The sequence below is a fragment of the Branchiostoma lanceolatum genome, chromosome 15 (assembly GCF_035083965.1).
Source record: "Branchiostoma lanceolatum isolate klBraLanc5 chromosome 15, klBraLanc5.hap2, whole genome shotgun sequence".
Taxonomy (NCBI): domain Eukaryota; kingdom Metazoa; phylum Chordata; class Leptocardii; order Amphioxiformes; family Branchiostomatidae; genus Branchiostoma; species Branchiostoma lanceolatum.
The window spans coordinates 369,013-391,914 of record NC_089736.1 but is presented as its reverse complement, the minus strand read 5'-3'; the positions used below and the strand labels follow the sequence as shown (position 1 = coordinate 391,914).

The 22,902-nt window shown below is 46.1% G+C and overlaps 1 protein-coding gene and 1 long non-coding RNA gene across 2 annotated transcripts; both read left to right on the top strand.

Annotated features, from left to right (window-relative positions):
- The first annotated feature begins 41 nt into the window (after nucleotides 1-41).
- LOC136420981 (striated muscle preferentially expressed protein kinase-like) lies at nucleotides 42-21,432 on the top strand. The gene is made up of 29 exons (XM_066408124.1): nucleotides 42-187; nucleotides 632-852; nucleotides 1,518-1,596; nucleotides 1,780-1,854; nucleotides 1,907-2,088; nucleotides 2,754-2,956; nucleotides 3,420-3,553; nucleotides 5,124-5,283; nucleotides 5,679-5,894; nucleotides 6,069-6,221; nucleotides 6,667-6,779; nucleotides 7,407-7,575; nucleotides 8,209-8,302; nucleotides 9,302-9,502; nucleotides 10,238-10,376; nucleotides 10,661-10,860; nucleotides 11,383-11,535; nucleotides 11,847-11,892; nucleotides 12,214-12,291; nucleotides 12,749-12,916; nucleotides 13,352-14,169; nucleotides 14,597-14,775; nucleotides 15,219-15,321; nucleotides 15,835-15,971; nucleotides 19,065-19,196; nucleotides 19,421-19,585; nucleotides 19,923-20,070; nucleotides 20,644-20,775; nucleotides 21,222-21,432. Exons 1-29 carry the CDS (start codon nucleotides 128-130, stop codon nucleotides 21,430-21,432), a joined length of 4,869 nt encoding a protein of 1,622 aa, XP_066264221.1. The 5' UTR covers nucleotides 42-127.
- LOC136420727 (uncharacterized) lies at nucleotides 3,569-4,407 on the top strand. The gene is made up of 3 exons (XR_010753296.1): nucleotides 3,569-3,605; nucleotides 3,935-4,012; nucleotides 4,373-4,407. It is a non-coding gene; the product is annotated as an uncharacterized lncRNA (long non-coding RNA).
- Nucleotides 21,433-22,902: the final 1,470 nt, after the last annotated feature.

Below are 22,902 nucleotides of genomic sequence, written 5' to 3'. Positions count from 1 at the left end.
TTGAATCCCGCTGGGTCACTCATGCAATGTTCAAACGTGCTTCGCCTGCACCGTGGTCGGGAACCCCAACCCCGACATCGAGTGGCTGCTGGACAGCCGCCTGCTCAAACCCACGCAGGACTTCAACATGTCGTTTGAGAACGATATGGCCAAGCTGATACTGAAGACAGCGTACCCAGAGGACCAGGTAGGTTTCGTTTAATTTCAATTCATCACAAATGTAGCCAATGTTGGACAGCCGCATGCTGAAACCCAAGCCCAACTTCTCCGTGTCCTTTGAGAACGATATGGCCAAGCTTATCCTGAAGCTTAGCCAGAGGACCAGGTAGGTAGTGTAGCCAATGTTGCAAAGCAGGTAATATCCTTGGTGCTGAATGCCAGGTTACAATAACCCTGTAAATGCTGTATTTCATGTCTGTCTTCTGCGTCACTACCAGGGGTAGAATAGCTCTTCAGTTCAAGATCACTTTGATTCACATTTTTTCCCTTTCACTTTTTTCCCCAGGCTTTTTTTGCCTTTCACTTTCAATTGTTACTTTTTTTCACTTTCACTTTTCACTTTCCATTGGCACTTTTTTCACTTTCACTTTACACTTTCAATTTTTTCACTTTCCCTTTCCCTTTCCTTCAGGGGTTGTACACGTGCAAGGCGAGTAACGGTTACGGCGAGACGTCGTGCAGCGCCAGGCTCCACGTGTCTGAGGAGTACACGCTGGACACGACGCACGCCATGCCGCCCAAGTTCATCCACACATTCCACGACACGGACGCCATGGAGGGCCGCGAGGTGCGCTTCGACTGCCGCATCATTGGGATCCCGCAGCCGAAGGTCGCTTGGTACCTGCACAACAGGTGGGTCTACCTGTAGAACAGGTGGGTTTACCTGTAGAAGGGGTGGGGTGTTTTTCATGTGGGCAAATTTTTCTAGACTATAGAAGGCCACACTGACAACATAAAATTTCTTGAGAGTAGTCAAAGTTTCCCAAGTCTGTATTTCCCTGCATCAGATTCTCTTTGTCAGGATACAAGATTAATTTCCTTTGAAAGTTAGAATCACATTTTTGCAGATAGAAGAGATTGTCATTGTGGACAGCAGTCCATTGAAAGTTAAATGTCTGACAGTCAATATTATTTTCATTCATTTTTTTGAAACATGATTTCTTAAACCCTACAACTTTCTTCGTGAGAAAAACCAACAAAGAACCATGTGCACCATATCACAAATATATAACTGATGAGCACAACTACCCTTCTGCGGTTCCAGAGAGGTCACCAGGTCACCGACCAGCATTCCCTAGCCTAGTGATTCCAGAGGCTTACAGATTCCGAAGGTTTTCCCTGGTGATTCCGGAGGTTCCCTTGTTACAGCTAACTCTCTATCGTTCCAGGGCGGTGCAGGATTCCCTGGAGTATCGGATATTCCAGGCTAACGACCAGCACTCCCTGGTGATTCCCGGAGGTTTTCCTGGTGATTCCGGAGGTTTTCCCTGCTTACAGCTAACTCTCTATCTTTCCAGGGAGGTGCAGGATTCCCTGGAGTACCGGATATTCCAGGCTAACGACCAGCACTCCCTGGTGATCCCGGAGGTTTTCCCTGCTTACAGCTAACTCTCTATCTTTCCAGGGAGGTGCAGGATTCCCTGGAGTACCGGATATTCCAGGCTAACGACCAGCACTCCCTGGTGATCCCCGAGGTTTTCCCTGGCGATTCCGGAGGTTTTCCCTGGTGATTCCGGAGGTTTTCCTTGCTTATAGCTAACTCTCCATCTTTCCAGGGAGGTGCAGGATTCCCTGGAGTACCGGATATTCCAGGCTAACGACCAGCACTCCCTGGTGATCCCCGAGGTTTTCCTGGTGATTCCGGAGGTTTCCCTGCTCACAGCTAACTCTCTATCTTTCCAGAGAGGTGCAGGATTCCCTGGAGTACCGGATATTCCAGGCCAACGACCAGCACTCCCTGGTGATCCCCGAGGTTTTCCCTGACGACGAGGGGGAGGTGGTGTGCAAGGCGGTGAACACGCTGGGCGAGATCAGCTGCAGCGCTGAGCTGTTCGTGGATGAAGAAGAACCAACCATCACCAGACAAAGGTACATCATAGTGTAACATTCTTGCAAATCACAGGATCTCTATACCCCAAAGCCAGAACTGGAGGTTTAACCTGCATCCTGCTAAGCTAGCCATTAGGTACCAAATTTGAATTGGCTGTGCCAAGTTGTTTGTGGACAAGGAAGAACCGACTATCACTAGAAAAAGGTACGTCTAAGATGTACTTATATTTGTCGAATAAAGGTACGTCTTACTGTCTTACTGTCTTACTGTAAACTTCTTGAATAGGCTCTTATCCTTTTCCTTGCCACTCGATGAAGAAAGACCAACTTTTGATCCTATGATAAAAGTGATACTACCTAGTTAAAGGGATTTTTGAACATACATGTACGTTTCTATTGACTTTCTGGAACTCAGGTCAGGAGTGGGGTCAAAAGTGCCAGGGAGTCTGTACGATAGATACATTAATTCTGTGTGAGACTTTGTATCCTTTCACTGATGAAATTTTGGATAAACAAACGAACAAGGTCCAGGATTCATGGCTAAAGAGAAATACATAGATAGGAATGCAGTTCCACCACAGTAGCTTGTGTCCAATTAAGATCACTTTTCCTTTTTGTTTCGAGAAGGCAGTTCCACCATCATGGTAGCTTGCGTCACTGTTTGTTTTGCTGTAGAGTTGAAAACTTTCCTTATCTGTTTCCAGTCGAGAAGGCGGTTCCACCACGGTAGCCGCCGCAGTCGGCATCATCCCAAACTTTGTGCAGCGTCTGCAGAACAGCGCCGTGTCAGAGGGCGAGACTGCGACCTTCCAGTGTCGGATTACAGGCGACCCCAGGCCAAAGGTCATGTGGTTCCACAAGAAGAGGGAAGTGGCGGCAGCACGGAGGGTCAAGATGTCTTACACAGGTCAGAATGTCTTAAAGATGTGTCATATGTAAGCATCTTGTGAACAGGAAAGGATATCTTAAGGACATCTTTAACAACTCAGCCTTAATGTGAAGTGCAAAGCAGACTAGAAACCTTGAACTTGAAATAGAGACACAATTCAATTCAAAAGCCAGGGACTATAAATGTTGTACTACAAAGAATTACATGTACACAGTCATTGAGTACAAGATACTGCAAATGCATTCAAGTTCACATGGTTTTAATTTCATGATAGGGACAAAATGGAGTGTTCGCAGTGGTTTTAAGTTTGCGCTTGAGACAATAGTAGACAAGGGGGTGGGAGGGCAAAATATTTCGTGGTGGCAAAGAGCGTACCACGAAAATCACGAACATAAAACCACTGCAAACATTTCTTCATTTCCAGTACTCAGAGCAACGACACAGAAAATTTATTACGGATGTTTTTCTGTTGTTTGTACAGAAGAGGGCGTGGCAACCCTGGTCATCAGCAATGCCAGCAAGGGGGACATCGGAGTCTACGCTTGTGTAGCGAACAGTCCAGCTGGGAAGGCTACATGTGTGGCAAAGTTACATGTGGAGACAGAAGGTGAGAATGTAGCAAACAGTCCTGCTACATGTGTGGCAAAGTTACATGTGGAGACAGAAGGTGAGAATGTTGCAAACAGTCCTGCTACATGTGCGGCAAACAATCCTGCTACATGTGGGGCAAGCAGTCCTGCTACATGTGTGGCAAGCAGTCTTGCTACATGTGTGGCAAGTCGCATGTATAGATATGTGATATAGAACTTTAGATTCTGTCTACAATGAACTGCAAAGATGCTTTCATCCTAGGCAGAACTTTTCAAATATCATGATAGCAACAAAAGGCAGAAAAAGTGTTCCTACTGTTACTAGTGGAAAAAATGATCCCGTATTTCGTAAACCCGCCAATATCACAGTTGTCAGGGTGACCTTAAGCTTGTTTGTTTATTGCAGGTGTTACAGAGGAGGACAGAGATCAGACCCCGCCCCGATCGCCAAAGCCACAGATCAAGAAGAGTCGCAGCAGGGAAAGTATGCCATCACGTTTTTTATCAACTTTACAAAATGAATCTGGTTTTCTTATTTTTTCCCCACTAATAAGTAAACATCAACTGTGAATTCTAATATACTGAGTGTATTTATATCAGGAAGCCTAAGGTTGCCACATTGAACTACATTGTACAGTGTCATTGAGGCCTTCTCAAGAATGAATATCAGAAGAGTGCATGCCTCATGCAGAGATTACTGATGTTGCATTGTTTTAGAGTGTGCAGTCATCCCTCGAGATGTCATCCTTGTACAGATAAGAACTGCAGAATTCCCTGGTGATTCAGACAAGGATTAATGAGTTTTTCCCCTAACCTGGTGTTTTATTTTGTTTTTCTGTCCCAGTTGCTCCAAAGCCTCCGTACGGGAGTCCGCGCATCTCCAGCCGCACGGCGACGAGTCTGATCCTGTCGTGGAACCCGCCGCCGCCACAGCAGGACACCGAGAGTTCCCTGTCATACATCATCGAGTTCAGGGAGTCAGAGGTGCATTACAATCTCAACTGCATAACAAGCTTCGTTTGTTCGTATTGCATTCCCAGTAAATGGCCTCATGGCATAACACACCTGGTTTGTACTCAACAGTACAAGCTACATATTTAGACTGATTTATTTGATCAACTCATTCAAGAAAGGACCCCTTATCTTTTCAAAAAGTTTGGTGGATCCTTTAAATGTGCTCAAGGTGTGGCTCTCCTCAGTCAAACATGTGACCTTCATTTAACGTCTTATCCGAGGGACGGCCCTAGCCGAAGCTCGATACTCACTTTCTCAGAAAAGTGGGGAAATTTGTGTTAAGTGTCTTTCCCAAGGGCACCATGTCAACAACTGTCTAAAGCAATTATATTATTTAATTAGGACAAGATGTACAAAAAAGTATCATGCCAATCAAGTACCAAATGAATATGTTTAAAGTTGTAATTACATTTTAACCTTCTCCCTGCTGCCTAACCCTATAACCAATACAAATTTGAAGCCAAACTACAACCATAGTAGGCTAAAGGTTAAAGAAGGTTAATTTGTCCAACCTGAAAGTATTCTTTAAGTCTTACATGTATACATGTACCAAGTTTCTGACCCGTCCCTGTTCCTTGCAGGACACCCGGTGGCAGGTGAAGGCTAAGAACGTGCGTGAGACGTCTTACCTGGTGGACCGCCTGCAGGAGGACTGCGTCTACTTCTTCCGTGTCAGCACCGAGAACGACTTCGGTGTCAGCGAGCCGTCCGAAGAGAGCACGGCCTCCAACATACGAGAAGGTTGGGCCTGGGGCTGACATTTTTCCTGGTTGCCGTTTTGAAGCTTTACTTTGCTTTTAAATTGCTGTGAAGAAATCACAGAAGTTGGCAATTGACATTTTCCCACAACTACTGAATTTTACCTGCAGGTGGTTGGGCTAAGAGTTTGAGACTTAACGTTTGACTTCGTGTCTAACGTACCAGTGCATCCTTAGTCTCACCTGTACAAATGCTGTCTCCCTCAGACTCAGACTCAGAGAATGAGGATGAGTTGGGGGGGGGGGGTCTTCCCTTTCATTTTCCCAACTACTGAATGAGAGATCTTCTCTGTGGTTTGAGACTTCAGCTTCATGTCTTAAACTTACCGGCGCATCTTTCCCGTGAGCAAACTCTTCTTCTTCTTCGTTTTGCAACAGGCTCAGACTCGGAAGACGAGGATGTGTTGGGGAGACCAGGTCTGGTACGGCAGGGGTCCGTGAAGCGCCGCGGGCCGCCCGGAGCGCCCGAGTTCCTTGCGCTGCCCGAGGACTGCTTCACGCTGGAGGGCTCCACGGCCGTCTTCTCCTGCATGCTGAGCACCCGGCCGGCGGTCAGCACAGTGCAGTGGCTGTGGACGGGGAAGGTCATACAAGGTCAGGACTAGTGCTAGGTAACAACAATAAGGTCAGGACAAGTGCTAGGTTAGAGTAGTTCATTGCTAGACAGCTGTGTTCTGAAGTATGCTGAGCTAAGGTCAGGATTAGCACTAGGTAGCATAGCTGGAACTTGATAAAGTGTTGTTCACAAGTTCCTGTTTGCTGTTGCAGAGAGCAGGAAGCACCAGCCGGTGTTTGACGCCAGGACGGGGGAGTCCAGCCTGACGGTTCAGAGCGTCTCGCTGAGGGACATGGGGCAGTACCAGGTCAAGGCAGAGAACCAACACGGCGCCATGGCCTGCTCCGTGTGCCTCGGACTTGCAGGTAAACAAACACTAGTAAACAATCCAGTCATTGTCTTTCAAATATATACTTCTGTGATATAAAAGGCCCCCTTTTGATTCCGCTAGACAGCAATTGGTGAGATCCTATTTTTGTGTGCCTCAAACTGACAGAAACCGTGATGTTGCACAGAGATTCCCCTGCTGTCGTCTGCGGACTAGCCTCAGTCTCACAGTTTGTAATACAAGACTCCCAGAAACCTGATGTTTTACAAAAATTCACAGAGTTTGCAGAGTCTCCAAAGTTTGAGGATTGGACAGTCCAATCCTCAAACTTTTTGGACATTATATAGTCTGTTGTTTCTAATGATATGGTCTGTCACCTTGGCCAGTCCCAGTATTACACTGTTGTTTTTTGTGATATGGTCGGTCACTGCTGATTTGTTTCCCTGCTGTTGTTTATTTATTTGTTTGTTTGTTGTCTGCAGAGTCTCCCCAGTTTGAGGACATCATGGAGGATGTGGAGATGTACGTGGGGGAGACGGGTCGGCTGGAGGTCAGACTGTTCGGCAAACCCTTCCCCGACATCACATGGCTCAAGGTGTGTATCACATGTACCTTACCTGTATCTTACAGCAAGGAATGCTCTTAAAGGCTCTGGCTCAAAGTACTGTACCTAAACAACCAGGCATAATCTTGATTAAGGCTCTTGTAGGCATTGTAAGAACATGGTCTGGGAGCTATGCACAGGTCTGGCTACTGCTATTCGGCAAACCTTCCCCGGCACACCTGGCTCAAGGTGTGTATCACCTGAACCTAACAACCAGGTAAAATCAATAACGCTCTTGTAGGGGTTAAAGAACATAGCCAAGGGCTCTCTAAACATGTAGATCTGTCTAACACTGTGCGATGAACCTTTTCCTGACATCACATGGTTGCATGATCTGACTGTGTTTAGCAACATCAGGGCAGATCATGCTTTCCACTAGAACTTCCAAAAAGAATTAAAGAGTGGAAGTATACAGTTTGGTTTAGTTCAGTTCATCCTCTGTAGTTGACACAAGTGTTGCCACAGGTCCCTGTCAAGCATGACAGAGCGGAGTTCATCATCAGAAGTATACAGTCACAACTAAATCATTCAGTAGAAGCTGGTGTGTTGGGCAGAAGGGTAGTTATACCGGCTGTACAGATACAGAACTTGCAGACTGAATTTTTTATGTGTTTGCAGGGCTCGGAGGAACTTCCTAAGGAGAAGCGCATCACCAGGACCCGTAGCGATGAGGAGGTGGTTCTGACCATCAACTCCGCTGTTCTGTCTGACACGGGCGTCTACACCTGCACCGCTAAGAACAGAGCAGGGGAGGTCTCCTGCAAGGCACAGGTCACAGTGTCTCCAGGTAAGATGTTCTATTATAATAGTAAGAAACTCTTAGATATTGTGGCTATTATTACCATTAACTCCGCTGTACTGTCTGACACTGGCGTGTACACCTGCACCGCTAAGAACAGAGCAGGGGAGGTGTCCTGTAAAGCACAGGTCACTGTGTCTCCTGGTACGGGGTCTTAGGATGTATCTTTTAGTTACTGCATCTTTAGAAAGGTATCTTAGATGCTATCCTGTCCGACACGTACACGGCTAAGAACATCGCTGGAGAGGTCTCCTGTAAAGCACAGGTCACTGTGTCTCCAGGTAAGGGGTCTTAGGATGTATTCTAGTCTCAAGTCAAACTATCTCTGGCTAAGGTATCTTGGCAATTATCTTGTACAAAGCTGAAGTTACTTGGTTGCTCATTGCTTGGTTGGTTCAGGGTAGTCAGTGTCTCGAGGCAAGATATTGTCTTAGAATGTATCTAGACTCAAATTACTATGTCCTCACTACAGTAAAATATCTTAAAAACCATATTGTGAAATGCTCAAGTTACTTCATCTTTGAATAAAAAAAGTCACTGTGACAGTCTTCTGGTTAATTTCTTAAGGCAAAAAAAAACAACCCACAAAAAGTAAAGTTTGCATATCTTTGCAATCTGTAGTGCCGGAGTCCACAGATGCAGAAGACGAGGAAACCTGCTGGACCAAAATCCACACAATCAGGGAGCAGTACAGGATACACGAGGAGCTGGGCAAGTAAGTACCATGGAGAAAAACTTCTCAATCTGGAGAACATAATTGTACAGTAAACTACTTCTGGGTAAAACTGTACAGCTCTTGTCTATTGGTACAGGGGTTCATCTAAATCAGGAAAGAGGGGCGCTGCGCCCTCTTGTTTCAGCCCAGCGCCCCCTTGTCAAATTCAGATTTTAGCTTAATCCCCAGCATACAGCCTTCCCTCAGCGATGGATTCTTACATAAATATATAGAATTCACTCCCTTGCCTGTGTGTGCTCCCTCTTGTTTAATTTTTCTAGAAAAACCCCTGTGGTAGATATAACATTACAGTCAAAACTACCCACAAGAAGACCACTTAAGGTACCGATTATATCTGGTCTATGCGGACAGGTGGTCACTTTATATATTGACAGGATTCTTAATGCTTGTGACAATGGGACAATTATAAATAAGGGTTTACAAAAAAAGGCCAGCTTTAACAGTACGCTGTTCATTGAGTTTGGAAGCAATCGGTTTGAACCAGCGCAAAAATCATAATTGATACCACTGGGGCTTATCACCAGTATCTTTGAAGATTAGTGTGGTGAGCTTTTTATTATCAATTTTATTATTATAAATCAACAAATGCTTGTTATCCAGAGTGAGAACAGCCCCTTTCTTCACTGCACATCCTGTCCAAACCTGAACCTGTCCTCGCATGAAAGCTCATCTGTGTTGGTAGAGTACATATTGGAAAATTTTAAACTTTGATCCAACACCAAGAGTTGAACTCACCATGAATTTTCGGTTGGACCTCCAACCTTTGTCAGATGTTCGATCCACTGCGTTGAACGCCGGGAAGTCGGAGACGTGATGACGTCAGCAGTGAATCGAACGCAGCGGGCAGACGGAATCTCCCACCGTTGCGGATTGAACATGTGACGAAGGTTGGAGGTCCAACCGAAAATTCATGGTGAGTTCAACTCTTGGTGTTGGATCAAAGTTTAGAATTTTCCTGAACCTGTCCTGTTGTTCCAGAGGTGCTTTTGGGATCATCAAGCGAGTGACTCACCGCAAAACGGGGAAGAAGTTTGCTGCGAAGTACATCCGCTACAAGCCGCACCGCAAGGCCGACCTTCATCGGGAGGTCACGGTCATGGCCAAACTGGAGCATGCTGGGATTGTGCGACTGGCGGAAACATTCCTGGACAACAAGTTCATTGTCATGGTGATGGAATAGTATCCTTTCAGAAAAGACATGGTGTTTAAGCCTGGCAGATTCTGGGCTAGTTCTCATGATAATTACAACTAGATTGACCAATACACTCAGTTTAATTTTGTCTCATGGAGCAGCCCAATAGAGTGGATTATGAAAACTATACATTTTGCAGTTTACATTTTACAAAGGACTGCATCAACCACATGAAAATGTGTGGTGACCAAAAATCTATACATTTCTCTGATAGTTTAGGACCTAATCAGATACAAAATTTCATTACAATCCATGACACTAGGTGAAACATTGAGAAGAACAGAAAATGGAGAAGGGTGGAGAAAACTGGTTGCCAGATCTGATGAGGTGTCCCAATGGTCAAATAATAGTCCACAACTAAATGAGCTTAGTACAAGATGTCTGTGAGAGTAACACCCCGACCAATCAAACCACGTGAATCGCATTGAAACTCAGATTCCTATCAGCCATTTCCTGACAAATCCCTTTCTAAGTTGCGTTAACGACTACATCTGACAAAACAAACTCGCCAGTGAGATGGTGGAAGGTGTCAGCTTTCCAAAGATGTTTTCAGATTGACAATTTTGGCACTTTGGAAGTGATTGAAAGCGACCGCGATTTCATGTTTAGAGAAAAGTAGTTTAAACTAGAAGTTAATTAATAATTAGGCTAAACTAAGGGCTAGATGAGATGAGTAGATCAGAGGACTGTGTGAGAGTAAGAAGCACCTTAACCCTGGGCAGCGTTGCGATGGGAGAGCTGCTGGAGCATCTGGTGAAGGTGCCGGACCTGTGCGAGGCCGACATCGTGCAGTACCTCGCCCAGCTGCTAGGGGCGCTGCAGTACATACACAGCAAGGACATTGTCCACTTGGACATCAAGGTACATGGCATTATGTATTTCATTTATGATTTCACCTTCGTGACACTGATACATTTTCCCAGAAAAGCACCAACCAATGGACTGTTCTAGACCATCACCATGCACACTATTAGATACTTTTTCTCTATTGTTATTCATATATTAGATCAGTTCTTTAGAGTTGTTAGATATTAGAAATAGTTCAATTGTCATGTTTCTACAAGTTGCCATACATTGTACCTGTTGCAAGTCTTAAGAGGCTAGAACCTATATAGTAATAGTGACCTTTACCCTTTGCCCCCCAGCCTGAGAACCTCCTCCTCACCAAGTCAGAGTCAGGTCAGCTCAAGCTGTGCGACTTCGGGTTGTCACGGCAACTGTCGCCGGAAACACCCGAGACCTGCAGGTTTGGAACGCCGGAGTTCGTCGCCCCGGAGACGGTAGCTAAGGAACCTGTGCACCTGACGACCGACATCTGGAGCACAGGGGTCCTGCTTTATGTCTTGTAAGAGTCTTACAGAATCTTAAGGCGATATGGACTTCTTTGAATTCAAGTTCCTTATATTGACGGGAAATTTTGCTGGTACAATGAACCTGTATATAGCATCTGTCTTCTCTGTCACAACCAACTTGGAAGATTAGCTCTTCAGATAGTTAAACTTAGTTTTTTCCTACAACCATTGAAAAGGGAACATGCTACCTCCAAGTACAGTAGATAGAGGCATCCTCACTAAATACATACAACGCTTGTAGCCAAATATAGATGTGCAAAGATTAAGTGTAACAAGTTGTTTAGTGTAATACATGTACATATGCATGCAGTGCCAGCGAAGCTGGTGTGTTTCAGCGAAAGGTGGTTATGTCGGTTAAACAGAAACTAATTTGAGATCACTTTTCTCTGTTTTAAACCCTACAATGTACCTGTTACATACATATTCAACAGCCTGTCTCTATCAAGACCAGTGGAAGATTAGATCTTTGGCGGGCTAAACTGGTTTGACATCACTTTTCTCCAACTTTCCTTTAGGCTGAGCGGAGTTTCCCCCTTCATGGGTAACAATGACAAGGAGACGTACACGCGCGTGAAGGCCGGCCGCTGGGCCTTCGACCAGAAGATCTTCAACCACATCTCCAACGAGGCCAAGGACTTCATCACCAAGATGCTCGTGGTCGATCCCAAGTAGGTCTTAATCTTAAAACTCAAACCATTTAAGATACTAAGAAGTTAGGAATCTTAAAAACCCTTTATCAAAGGTCCAAAGTATTCTGTCTGCATTTGTCTTACTGAAGCTTAAGGACTTCATTACCAAGATGCTCATGGTCAATCTTAAGTAAGTTCTAAATCAGCTTTCTTATATTGTAGAAGTCATTTAAGATCCTAGTAGAACATATAGGTTGTCTGTGTAATATCACACTACAGTCGTAAAAAGCCTTGAATGTCAATGTTGAAGATGTTTCAAAGTAAATATCTGACCTCTTATTACTCCTCAGGAAGAGGCCAACGGCCAGTCAGTGTCTTGAAGACGTCTGGATTAAGGTAAGGGTGATGATGCAGCCGAGGTCGGGGAAAAAAAATGGGAGAGGGCTAAAATGGTGGTGTAAATATTTTGTTGGGAGACTGTCATGTTTCATGTACAGTGTATTTTTGGTGGGTGAATTTCATCCAGCCCCTCCTATTTTTCTTCTTGATCTCTATACATATATCAGTAACTATAGACTCCACCTCTAATGATTTGGAAGTTGGAAGTAAATTTGAAGGAAATAAGGTCATTTGCTAGCACCTGATAGAACAGATGTTGGGAATCAGTTTGCAGTAAAATAATTAACCTTGCAACACTTTTACTGTATCTTATCTAAGACTCCAGTTTCTAAGGAGACGGCAGCCAAGATCAGCGCAGATCGTCTCAAGTTTTTCCACTCCAGGCGCAAATGGCAGGTAAGAAACTGTCAAGCCTTATGGTTTAAGCTTGTGGTTGTTAGTTGGTTGCAAATGACACAGTATGATTTTGTTCTTTTGCTGGTCTCCATTAAGTTCATTTTTATTTGTCTGAACTTTGAGAAGAGCATTTTGTTGATACCACAATTCTGATAAAAATTGCTAGATTTGATTTGCTAACTATCTGTGCAATTCTTAGGCCACAGAAATTTAATTTCTTGGTTCTTTCAATTATCATTTCAAGTATTGAGATCGACATGAAAACTGAGTCTCAGGGAAAGTTTGTACCTCGGGAGTGTCACGAAATAGAAAGTCATGAAATAGAAGCATGTTTTTCTGTTTTTGTGATGTCCCCTTGGTAAGATTTTACATTGAAATGTCTCAGAACAAACTAATTAAATTGGTGTGGCCTTATCACGATTTAGTACTGATCAGAAGACAATTCTCACCATTACAGAAATCTCTGATCTCGGTGGGCGCTCCGCTGAAGATGCGGCCCATCTCGCAGGTTCTGGCATCGGCGGGCGGGTCCCAGTCGCTAGGCATCAAGCGTGGCCCCGACGACAGCGACTCCCCGCTGTCCTCCGAGGCGGAGTCCACCGACGTCGAGGGGCTCACGTCTGAGGTAGGAACACGGGGGGATTAATTATTATGATCTAGACTATTTTTTGGTGTAATAACATCATACTTCATCTTCATCATACTTCATCTAACACTGGAAAGTCAGTAAGATTTTAGAGCTCAATTATTTTCATTTCTAATTGTGCAATTTGAGCTTTTCCATTTTTGCTGGACAGCTGTCTGATTGTCATTTCCTCTTTCCTTTTCCTCTTCTCTTAATTTACTTTTAAAAAAACCATTAGAGATTTTGAATTTGTAACATCGATGACCAATGTTGCTTATTTCATTACTCACCATTGCATCATTCATTCATCCATCCTTCATTCTTCCCATCATGTCTCTTTCCTTCCGTTCTAACTCTCCCCCCACCCCTCAGTCCTCTCATAACCGTTCTCGTTCCCAGGGTCCTCAGTCCTCTCGTAACCGTTCTCGTTCCCAGGCAGACACTGTGGACACCGACAGCGACCATGCCCCCTCACCCATCCCCGGGCGGCGCCCCCTGCAGCCTAAACCCGGTACTGCAGTGGATAAAACTCCAAAGAAGCCAGAAAAACGGGAGATTCCAAAACTCCCACAGTTGGTGATCCGGAGACCATCATTAACAGATAGTGATGATAACCCCCTCAGTCCACCGTTAAGCCCACCCCTACAGAGAGAATGGGACAAACCGAAAGGCCAGGAGAGGTCACCGAAAGGTCGAGAGAGGTCGCCCAAGCGTAGACCACGTAGCCCGAGTCCAAGAAGGGGAAGGAGGGAAGAAAAGAGAGACGAGAAAGAGGAAGGAAAGACACAAGGAGAAAGGACACTCAGGCCTCCCCACTTAAGAAAGTCGCGCTCATTTGAGAGCGATCGTTCACGTTCACAAGACAAAACAAAAACCTCCCCCAAACTGATCAAAAAGAGCGACTCGACGGAAGACTTACGGAAAAAATCGAAAGAGAAGCCGCGGCCAATGAGACGGGCACATTCTGCGGACCGTTACCTGTCGTCCCGTGGTATCGAACTTCCCGGGAAGGATGGCGAAAACCTGGTACACATGTTGCGCCGAATGGCTTCAACAGAGAAACCGTCCCAGCTGGAGACCTTACCCGAGGACTCTGCAGAGGAGGGGCCGACCCCACGCAGGGTCAGGTCAGAGGTCAGGTCAGAGGCCGCGACCCGGCCAGCCCCCAGGGTGCTGTGGACCGTGGGGTCGGAGGAGACGAAGAAGAAGAAGGAGGAGGGAGGGATGAAGATTCCCAGGAGCTCCATCATCAGGTAACTACTCACCTGTAGATGGAGCCAATAGAAAACTGACAATAGATAATCGGAGAATTTGATAAGTTAGTACTTATGAGAAAATGTTAACACAATTACACACATCAAATAAAACATTTGCTACTTGGGGAGCTTTCAAGATGCACTCTTCAATCCAATCAGATTCTAGCATGTCCATTGTACTTGACATGTAGGTTAAGATGTCTGACAGGTGTAATTTCGCACTGAACTTCATTAACAGTAGACATTTCTAGGTCAGTGAACTGGAAAGGAAACCTTCCTTGACACCTCAAAAGTACAAGGGACTAATTCTAGTAAGCTTAAAAAACATGCACAAGCAAATAGATTAAACCTAAAAATAAAGCACATGTTTGTTTGTATCTAAGCTGCATTAACTTCTGTTTCTGCCACACGTTATTTTATACAGCGGAGGGATGCGTGACCTGGACACGTCGGAACGCCCGCGGCTGAAGCGTGGGAAGTCTGCGGAGGAGAGGCTGAAGGTCGCGGAAGGTCGGGAAACGGAAGAACGCCGACGGAGGCTCAGGAAAGCCGGGAGCGCCGAGGCCGCACTGACGACGTCTTCGGACGACGACTTACCGAAGGGTAAGGCCATGGCAATGGCAGTAAAACATGATACTCAACTAGAAGTGATAAAAGAGGCCAGAAGTATGCATGCACTGGTGCACAGTTATATGAAGAGAATACCATACAGTCTACATACACTCAAATCACTCGCAGTGAACAGGTGGCCACTATATACAAGATTCTTACTGCCTGTGTCAATGGGAAAAATGATCTAAGGGGCCACACTGGACAGGAGGTCCTTACATGTATGTAGAGGTGGTCACAAGTACAGGTTTGACCATAGAATGCAGCAGTCAGCACTTGTGTTAAGTATTTGGCTACACTGTACATATTGATATTTGCAGCCTAAAACATCTTCCACCACATTGTCCATGAAAAAGTCTTTTAGCCGTAAAAATGAAAACAAATCTTCAACACTTTCATTGACATTTTCATCTTGTTTTCCCTTTCGTACCCTGCAGGAGAGGTTGCCAGGGACGACCGCAGATTAGGGGCGAGACGACCGGGGAAACTGCGCAGAGCGATCTCCGCTGACGCAGACATCTCACGACCACTCGAACTCAGGTCAGGAAATATAAGTACCAGACTTATCAACCTACGATTGATGTGTTAAAAAATTTGCATTTTTCTAGACCTGTTGTATAGTGGGACTCGTTGCCATCAAGTACAGTAGAGGCGTCCTCACTAGATAGCTTTAAACAATACTTGTAGAAGGATGTGCAAAGGTTAGGTCGTCATGTTACACCTAAATCACATTTCAAAGACTAAGAGTAAGACACGACACAAAATTCAATCTTTAAGCAAGCCTTAAAGCATGCGAAAAGGTTACCTTTTTTGTCATGAAATTATGCTTTGCATTTGTGAAACACAAGATGCGAGAAGAACAGTCTCCTGGCTTCCGGGGATTGAACCCGATTCCGCAAGGCCACAGACCGCACGCACTAACCACTAGGCTAAAAGGTCTGGACTGGTCAGTTAGTGGTACTTGAACTCCATTGTTACATTTGCTTCAAGATCAGATTTTTTTGCTGCACAGAAATAAAAATCTCCCGACATCTCATTTCTCCAACTGAGCAGGCGGCAGTCGTCGTCGGTCCGTATGCCGGAGGAGGATTCCATCACGGCGCGGCAGACTTCGCTCCGTCTCATCCGCACCGAGTCACCCGACGGGGGCGACGGCACGCCTGGGGGTCGTGCACTCAGGAGGAGTTCAAGCGAGGACATCTCCAGGGGAGGCGTCACCTTGTTAACCAGGTAAGGGTCATGTCAGGACATCTCCAGGGGAGGCGTCACCTTGTTAACCAGGTAAGGGTCATGTCAGGACATCTCCAGGGGAGGCGTCACCTTGTTAACCAGGTAAGGGTCATGTCAGGACATCTCCAGGGGAGGGGTCACTTTGTTAACCAGGTAAGGGTCGTGTCAGGACATCTCCAGGGGAGGGGTCACCTTGTTAACCAGGTAAGGGTCGTGTCAGGACATCTCCAGGGGAGGGGTCACCTTGTTAACCAGGTAAGGGTCGTGTCAGGACATCTCCAGGGGAGGGGTCACCTTGTTAACCAGGTAAGGGTCGTGTCAGGACATCTCCAGGGGAGGGGTCACCTTGTTAACCAGGTAAGGGTCATGTCAGGACATCTCCAGGGGAGGGGTCACCTTGTTAACCAGGTAAGGGTCATGTCAGGACATCTCCAGGGGAGGGGTCACCTTGTTAACCAGGTAAGGGTCGTGTCAGGACATCTCCAGGGGAGGGGTCACTTTGTTAACTAGGTACATGTAAGGGTCTGTGAAAAGTTTCAGTCTTGATCAGAAAATCTACACAGTAACTGTTCACCAGTCATGAACCATCGTGAAGGAGATACAAGATAATGCATTCTTCCCACTGCAGCAGTGACAGTATAGTAGTGCAAAGTAGAACCAGTGAGTATTGCCCTGACAGTCCAGTGAAACATTGGCAGGTAAATTCCTCCTGGTTGTGTATGAAGAAAACTCAGCAAATGTTGCTGTTACCCCCTTCAGAGGCCTGTCTGTGGACAGCGCGACGGTGCGGCGGCCGGTACGCGGGGAGTCGCTGGACAGCTCGCTGAGACCCGGCATGCGGCGGGGACGATCGTTCGACCGGCCGAAGATGCTGTCTCCAGCCAGTATACCCACCAGGGGCTCAGGAGTGGAAGGTAAGAAGTAGCTTTATTCACGCAACAAAACAATACAGTCACTTTTGTACAGTCAGCTACTACAGAATAGAAATACAAAATTAAGTTCATATTCTAAAAAAGGCTAAAGATCTTTGATGGATTCTCTTGCTCACTGGTAACCAGCCTTATTGTAATTACTGAGCAATAAGGGCTAACATGAGGATATCCTTGATATCATATCTTACAATCAGGTGCAAGGGATAATCAGTGGTTTTAGTATATTGGGAGATAGGATATTTGGAGTTTCTTTTAACACAACCAGGTAATCTCACCTGCCGACGTTTCGAGATTACCTGGTTGTGTTAAAAGAAACTCCAAATATCCTAGTATGTTCTACCAACTTGATGAAATTATTTTCGGAAATATATTGGGAGAGTTTGTTATGCCAAATCTGCTGATGGCATCAAGTTTCTTGAAATGAAGACATTGTCAAGTGTTTTTCATTTTTCAAGGAATGTCCATAGATTTGTAGACATAACACATATCTATTATACAACATCTCTACCTTCCTTCTGCCCTACAGAGTTTGCACCAGTGTTCAGAGAGAAGTTGAAAGACGAGGCAATCGCTGAAGGCTGCCCTGTGCTTCTGTCCTGCCTGCCCGCTGGCAGCCCCCAGCCTACTGTACAATGGTACGTGCAGGGGCCTATTACTTTGCCAGGGTCCATTTGTGTGTCTGTGTGTCTGACTGTGTGTGTGTGCAGCCCTCAGCCTACTGTACAATGGTAGGTGGGACAACCTATCTGCATGTATACATGTAGTGCTGCTCATCTAATCTAACATTAATGATGCTGGAAAGTTTTACTGTCCTCAGGATATGATGTTCTACTGAACTACATGTCTATATTGTACATCGCCATTGTTGTAAATACTAAACCAGTCCTGTATAATACCTTTACTGCCTCATGATTACATTGTGATGCAGCCAATTGCAAGTCCAACAACACTGAGACACAATTTCCAATATGCAAATGAGGTTGAACCTGTTGTTATTGCTCTTTCCCAAATATGCAAATGACTCCCTCCAGGTTCAAGAACAACGAGCTGATCATCGAGAGTGAGCGGATCAAACTCTCCTCCGCGGACGACGGGAAACACTCGCTGCACGTGCCACAGGTGCAGCTGGCCAGGGACGTGGGTGTGTTCACCTGCACCGCGAGCAACAAACTGGGGACTGTGTCTACGTCATGCAGACTACACGCTGCAAGTGAGTACTGTTAGACTACAGGATAGTATCACTAGTTACTGTACTACATGCTTGGTACATTTAGCGCCAGTAACTTAGCTAGAGAGGGACGTGGGTGTGTTCACGTGTACAGCGAGCAACAAACTGGGGACTGTGTCTACATCATGCAGACTTCACGCTGCTAGTGAGTACTATGGGATAGTTACTGTACTACAGGCTGTTAAAACTGCAGGATTAGTAGCACATGCGTATACATTTGTACCGCGAGCAACAAACTGGGGACTGTGTCTACGTCATGCAGACTACATGCTGCTAGTGAGTACCATTAGACTACAGGATAATATCACTAGTTACCCATTGATAGTGAGTAATGTCTAAGCTACAGCAGGATTGGTAGCAACATTTAGCACCAGTAACTTAGCTAGAGAGGGACGTGGGTGTGTTCACGTGCACCACCAGCAACAAACTGGGCACTGTGTCTACGTCATGCATTTACTACATGCTGCTAGTGAGTACTACAATGTGCAGGATTAGTCCTGATCAATAGTGTCTGATAACTGTGTGTCACAACAAATGACCTGTGAACTTTTTTTTCCATTCTAAGGCCACAGCAATTCATTTCCTTGGTTGTGAACCATGCTGTCACAAGGACAGTGTCACTTGGAGCCAATCAGGGATCTTGCTGATATTTCAGGCAAATTCTTGAATGCCACTACGTCCTCTCTTAAGAGTTGCCAGACTACTAGTATTTGGCAGAGATGGAAACAGAGCAAAGAACTGGGGTTAGAATGGGATGGATACTAGGCATTATATAGTAGGTAACAATATTGCTTCATTTCTTTGAACAGTATCTAGAACAGTTTAGTCAGGAGGGATACAGGCACTTGCTGTGCCCTTAAAGCCCATTCTGATAAGTTTCCATTTTCCTCTAGGGCCTCCTGGGAAGCCAAACCCCGCTGAAGTGATGCAGGTCACCTCGGATGCAGCGGTGGTTGCCTGGGAACCACCAATCACAGGCGCTCGCGACACGCTGCTGTCGTACATTCTACAGTACAGGAAAGAGGGTGAGACAACCCATAGTCAGATTTTTCTTAATCATATAGAAAAAAAATGTTTGACAAAGAGTTCCACTCACTTGAAGCCTGTTGCCGTTGGTAAAATAGTCTTGTTCCCATCCTCTTTAGGATCATCCCTTCCACTTATTTTGGTAAGAACTACCTGAAAAAGAGATTCTGCTCATCTACAGCCTGTAGCAAGGCTAACATAGTCTGGTTCCCATCCTCTTTAGGAGAGACCCTTTGGGTAACTGTAGGCACAGATGTGCGTGAGGAGGTGCTGCTAGTGGAAGGCCTGGAGCCGGGCAAGTCCTACCGCTTCAGGGTGGCCTGTGGGAACAGGGCGGGCTACGGACCCTTCAGCAAGTCCTCCAAGAGAGTCCAGACAGCTCAAGAAGGTACTGTGTGTCTGACCAACTTCTTAAACTGTGCATTTATCTATAGCTAGGTTTTCAAAAATACACTATGTGTTTGGTAATATTTCAATTAAACAAGCTCTTGCAACATCTGCTAGATGATATGTCTGTATTAAAATGGAGGATTCAACTTTGCTCCAACACAAAAAAAGGCAGTAGATTCAAGATTATTGACCAATCCTCTGGCGTTCTTCATAAGAACTGAGGACCTCGTTACTCAGAACGGCTTTTGGATCTTTCTCCATAATTGCATGTACCAATACAAGGAAACGTAATACATGCTTTCATGTAGGTTAAATGATGTGCTTATCCCCCCTAGGAGCCCCCATTAAGGTGCGTAAGGTGGACAAGCGTGTCGGGCTGCGGCGGTCTCACACCATCGTGGAGCTGCAGCCGGCGACCGACCGCGTCATGCTGAAGGACTCCATTCCGCAGAAACAGTACAACTTCGAGGAGGATGTGGCCAGGTAAGGAACAATTAACACACCTGTCCTATACACCTGTAGAATAGAACATGGGGTATTCCGCATCGATTTGACCAGCGGGGGGGGCTGGGACCGAGGGTGATGCGGAATACACCGGGTTGTATTTCATTTATGTCATACCCACCTGAGAAAACACACATTTCAATGCAAAATGCGCCAGAAGTTGAGAAAAGTTGGTGTCCTCAAGCAAAAAAAGTTTGATAGCGGCGCACTCGAATTGCATTCTAAATATTCTATCGAAGCCTGTGTGATAACCCAAAGTTATCACCCGGTTCGGGATCCCCGTATGAAACGTTTTTGCGGCCCAGATATGACATTTACACCTGTACTAAACCCCTGTCCTACACACTTGCCCTGCCCAGGTAGGTTATCCCTGCCTAAGTTAAAGTTTGGCAAGTGTGCCAAGATTGTTTGCCGATTTGTGTTTATTTGGATATGACATCAGTCCTAAACCTTCAGCCTGTAAAAGAAGATGTTTGGCACACAAATTGTATTGTTTACTGAGTTAGGCAGCAGGGAGAAGTTATTATAAGCAACTGTCTTCCTGTCCCCCAGGGGTCGCTACGCGGTCGTGAAGAAGTGCGTTGACATCATCACCTCTAAGGAGTATGCGTCAAAGGTCGTCCCCATCACACCTGTCAACAGGTTAGAGAAGCTGAGGGAGTACGAGGCACTTTCTAAACTCAAGTAAGTTCTACTCACCTGGCTAAGCTCAGATACGTTATTCTAACCTGGCTAAACTCAGGCATGTTCTCACCTGGCTATTGTAAAAACAGGTACATTCTTCTCACCTGATAAATGTCAAACAGAATGATAATGTTATCCATAAGACAAGAAACTTTGTTCGGAGGCCCTGTATTTGAGGAGAATCACACCTGGAGCATGTTGAAGAACCGGGCACCACAAAGGCATCCTTCTGGGTATGAGTGGTTCATAACCTTACGGTCCTATGGTCCCACCTAGGGCAATTACTGTAGTATTGAGGTCACCTGAGTTAGTGCAAATGGCAACTGCTTCAGACCCTTGCGATTCAGCCCCACCAATTCTAACCTCCTGGCTATTCAGCCCAGCCCATGTCCTGCAAAGAGAGAAGTTGGCCCACCCAATAACAATAACAATTGCAATGTTTACAGGCACAGCAAAGTTCTGGAGCTCCACGACGCCTTCATCACCTCCAAGTACCTGATCCTGGTGTGTGAGAAGTACTACGGAGGAGACGTGCTGCGTTACCTGACAACGAAACCGCACTACAGCGAGGAGGAAGTCGCACAGTTCATCACACAGGTGTTGGAGGTGAGGAGGGGGGTTAGGGAGGAGAGGGGGTTAGGGAGGGGAGGGGGGTAAGAAGTACTACGGGGGAGACGTGCTGCGTTACCTGACGACCAAACCTCACTACAGCGAAGAGGAGGTCGCACAGTTCATCACACAGGTGTTGGAGGTGAGGAGGGGAAATAGGGAGGGGTAGGGGGTAGGGAGAGGGGGGTAGGAGGGGGGTGAGAAGTACTACGGGGGAGACGTGCTGCGTTACCTGACGACCAAACCTCACTACAGCGAAGAGGAGGTCGCACAGTTCATCACACAGGTGTTGGAGGTGAGGAGGGGGGATAGGGAGGGGTAGGGGGTAGGGAGAGGGGGGTAGGAGGGGGGTGAGAAGTACTACGGGGGAGACGTGCTGCGTTACCTGACGACCAAACCTCACTACAGCGAAGAGGAGGTCGCACAGTTCATCACACAGGTGTTGGAGGTGAGGAGGGGGGATAGGGAGGGGTAGGGGGTAGGGAGAGGGGGGTAGGAGGGGGGTGAGAAGTACTACGGGGGAGACGTGCTGCGTTACCTCACGACTAAACCTCACTACAGCGAGGAGGAGGTCGCACAGTTCATCACTCAGGTGTTGGAGGTGAGGAGGGGGGTCAGGGAGGGGGGGGTTAGGGAGGGGGGTTAGGAAGGGGGGTTAGGGAGGGGGGTTAGGAAGGGGGGTTAGGGAGGGGGGTTAGGAAGGGGGGTTAGGGAGGGGGGGTTAGGAAGGGGAGAGGGGTTAGGGAGGGGGAGGGGGTTAGGGAGGTTAGGGAGAGGATTTAATGTGATTTACAACTAGTTTAGCTCAATGAACTTGACATGAACAGTAGAGCTACTTTTCCGATGGTCATGCATGACCACAGTGGTTTATTTTACCAGGGAAATTCCCCTAACACTTTTTGACAAGCACAATGGACGGTGGAGGACAGCTTAACGTCCTGTCCTAAGGACTGCGACCCTTTCCAGTAGTGTGCATGTCAGCTGAATGGCACAGCCAGGATTCAAACTCACAACTTCTTGGTCCAGAGACAGGGTCATGAACTTAATAGACTACGCACGCTGCTTTTAAATGTTTCACCAACCTAATGATGTTCTTCATGGTAGCATATCAAAACAAAAAAAACTTACAAAGTCAAAAATTTCCCAAACCTCTTCCCATGGCAGGCCCTCCACTACCTGCACACGCAGAAGATCGGCCACCTGGACGTGAAGCCTGACAACCTGCTTCTAGAACAAATTTCCTAACTATCATTTCAGCTACTTTCCATTGCCTTTATCAGGCTGTAATGAACTCTGCTTACCACATGATGGCATTGAAACATGGAGAATGCCACAAGATCAGTGAGGAAATTGACTGTGGTTGACTAAAAAGAACTTTTAGATATTTTACCACCCTCACAAAGTCGACATTAATGGTAGCATTTACAGTGCAGAACTGGTCATTATAGAAAACTTCGCAAAGTCTAAAATTTTTTTCCCCCAGGCGCTCCACTACCTGCACACGCAGAAGATCGTCCA